This window comes from Trypanosoma theileri (genome assembly GCF_002087225.1).
Source record: "Trypanosoma theileri isolate Edinburgh chromosome Unknown TM35_Tth_148_V1, whole genome shotgun sequence".
Taxonomy (NCBI): domain Eukaryota; phylum Euglenozoa; class Kinetoplastea; order Trypanosomatida; family Trypanosomatidae; genus Trypanosoma; species Trypanosoma theileri.
The window spans coordinates 9,060-10,696 of NW_021639990.1; the positions used below are offsets into that span (position 1 = coordinate 9,060).

The 1,637-nt window shown below is 54.1% G+C and overlaps 1 protein-coding gene across 1 annotated transcript; it reads left to right on the forward strand.

The window, feature by feature from the left end:
• Window positions 1-302: 302 nt before the first annotated feature.
• On the forward strand, window positions 303-824 carry TM35_001481010 (uncharacterized protein; the record flags this gene model as incomplete). Its single annotated transcript, XM_029031910.1, has 1 exon — window positions 303-824. One exon carries the CDS (start codon window positions 303-305, stop codon window positions 822-824), a length of 522 nt encoding a protein of 173 aa, XP_028876797.1.
• Between the last annotated feature and the right edge of the window lie 813 nt (window positions 825-1,637).

Below are 1,637 nucleotides of genomic sequence, written 5' to 3' on the forward strand. Positions count from 1 at the left end.
GGACAGGTGACGTAATGCCTCACCGTGTGTCGACTATTCGCGTTTGAGACGTGTAGTTGCGTTGGGAGCGTGCCCCAGCGGCTTGCTTGCGCTCGCCGCCCGCAGTAACGCTCTGCTTCAGCAGTGCTTTCGTCCAGGTCAGCTGATTCGCGAGTTCAGAAAGGTGATTAGCGTCGGTTTCCAATTGTTACGCTTGGCTTGTTGGCTTTCCTAACGTCAGATAATATGTACCTCCTCATTGCTTTTATAATGGTAATGCCCCGATTTGCCCGAGAGAGACGATCGGTTGAAGGGCGAAATTTATGCCAGTTTGCCTTCTACCATGGTCGTGGGGTCCAGGGGGATCTTGGAATTTCTGTTGGTGTCTAATCATCCCCAATGCGCACATCTTGCATAATAATGTAGCGATCGCTGTCTGGGGGCGGTTGTGCCGTCCAACTGGGCGCCACAGATTCCTTTTGGAGCTTCACAACCGGGGCCGAGACGCACCGTCTAGGAGTGGCCATTGTGCAGTTTCCAGCGTTTGCCGCTCGAAAGTCATCCCCATGCATTACTGCAGAACGGCATCACGATGGGAGTTGGGTAGGGCATCGCGCTCCCATGCCAACGTATTTACGTTTAAGCCTGCACCCATTAACAGCGGCCTGTCCTTCAAGATCGGCTTCTCTAACTCTATGCCAGCGGTCTTGGTGGAGATAAGGGCAAGGTGTCTTGATGGGAGCGTGCCCTTTAGTGGCCCACCAAATCGCAGAGATACAGATGGCCACCTTCGCACAGGCTCAGACAAACCCCACAAACTTGGAAGGGAAGCTCCTGCCCACTGAGTGCCCCCACAAAAGGGCATATTCGCACCCCGTGATTGGGCACAGGCTTCCCACTCTTCTGGTCAAAGGCGCTCGGATCATTTGCGGGCCCTCGACGGCATCAGCGGATGCGGCGAAAGCGCCAGCAGTTAGCACAATCGTGGCCGTGGGTGCGGCGCTTGTGCCTCTGTGGTGCGGCGAAAAAAAGCGCACTCTTCACGCAAACCCCGCCAGTCGTTGTGAGACGCCAAAGGCGTGAGACCCGATAACTCCATGTGGTGCCGCCATCTTCTTGCCAGGATTTAACCCGTGCGGGGCGAGCAAGTACAAAGCACGAATTCAGTACTTGGGCGTATTTGTGCCGCCACAAAAGAGAAAAAACAACTCTATTTTGCTCCAGATGGGTGCCGGAATGCACGTTCGCCTCGCCGGCCGCAATGCCCCAGGAAGAGGTTGCAGCGCGGTATCTTTGCGATGGTCTGAACCTCGTTTGACAGAAAGTTACGGTGGTTTCTCCCGGTGGGCAATCTGCGCGGGCGTGGGTAAGGAAAAAAAGAAAAACCTCACTGGAACACTTCTGCTGCGATACGGGGTAGGAACGTGGAAGCTATAAAAGAAACAGCAGTCCCAAAGGAGTACAATAGTCACCAGATTGGCCTTGTCGGAATGGGGAGACAGACACAGAAAAATACGACTGCCGTATTCCAAAGCTGCCAAACGCAATCAAGCTAAAGCCTACCAGCAGCATCACAAGTAGGAACTTCCGGTTCGCATCCTTTCTCCTCCCGCCCCTCTCTTTCCATCTCTGCGGTGTGATCATGATCATCATCATCA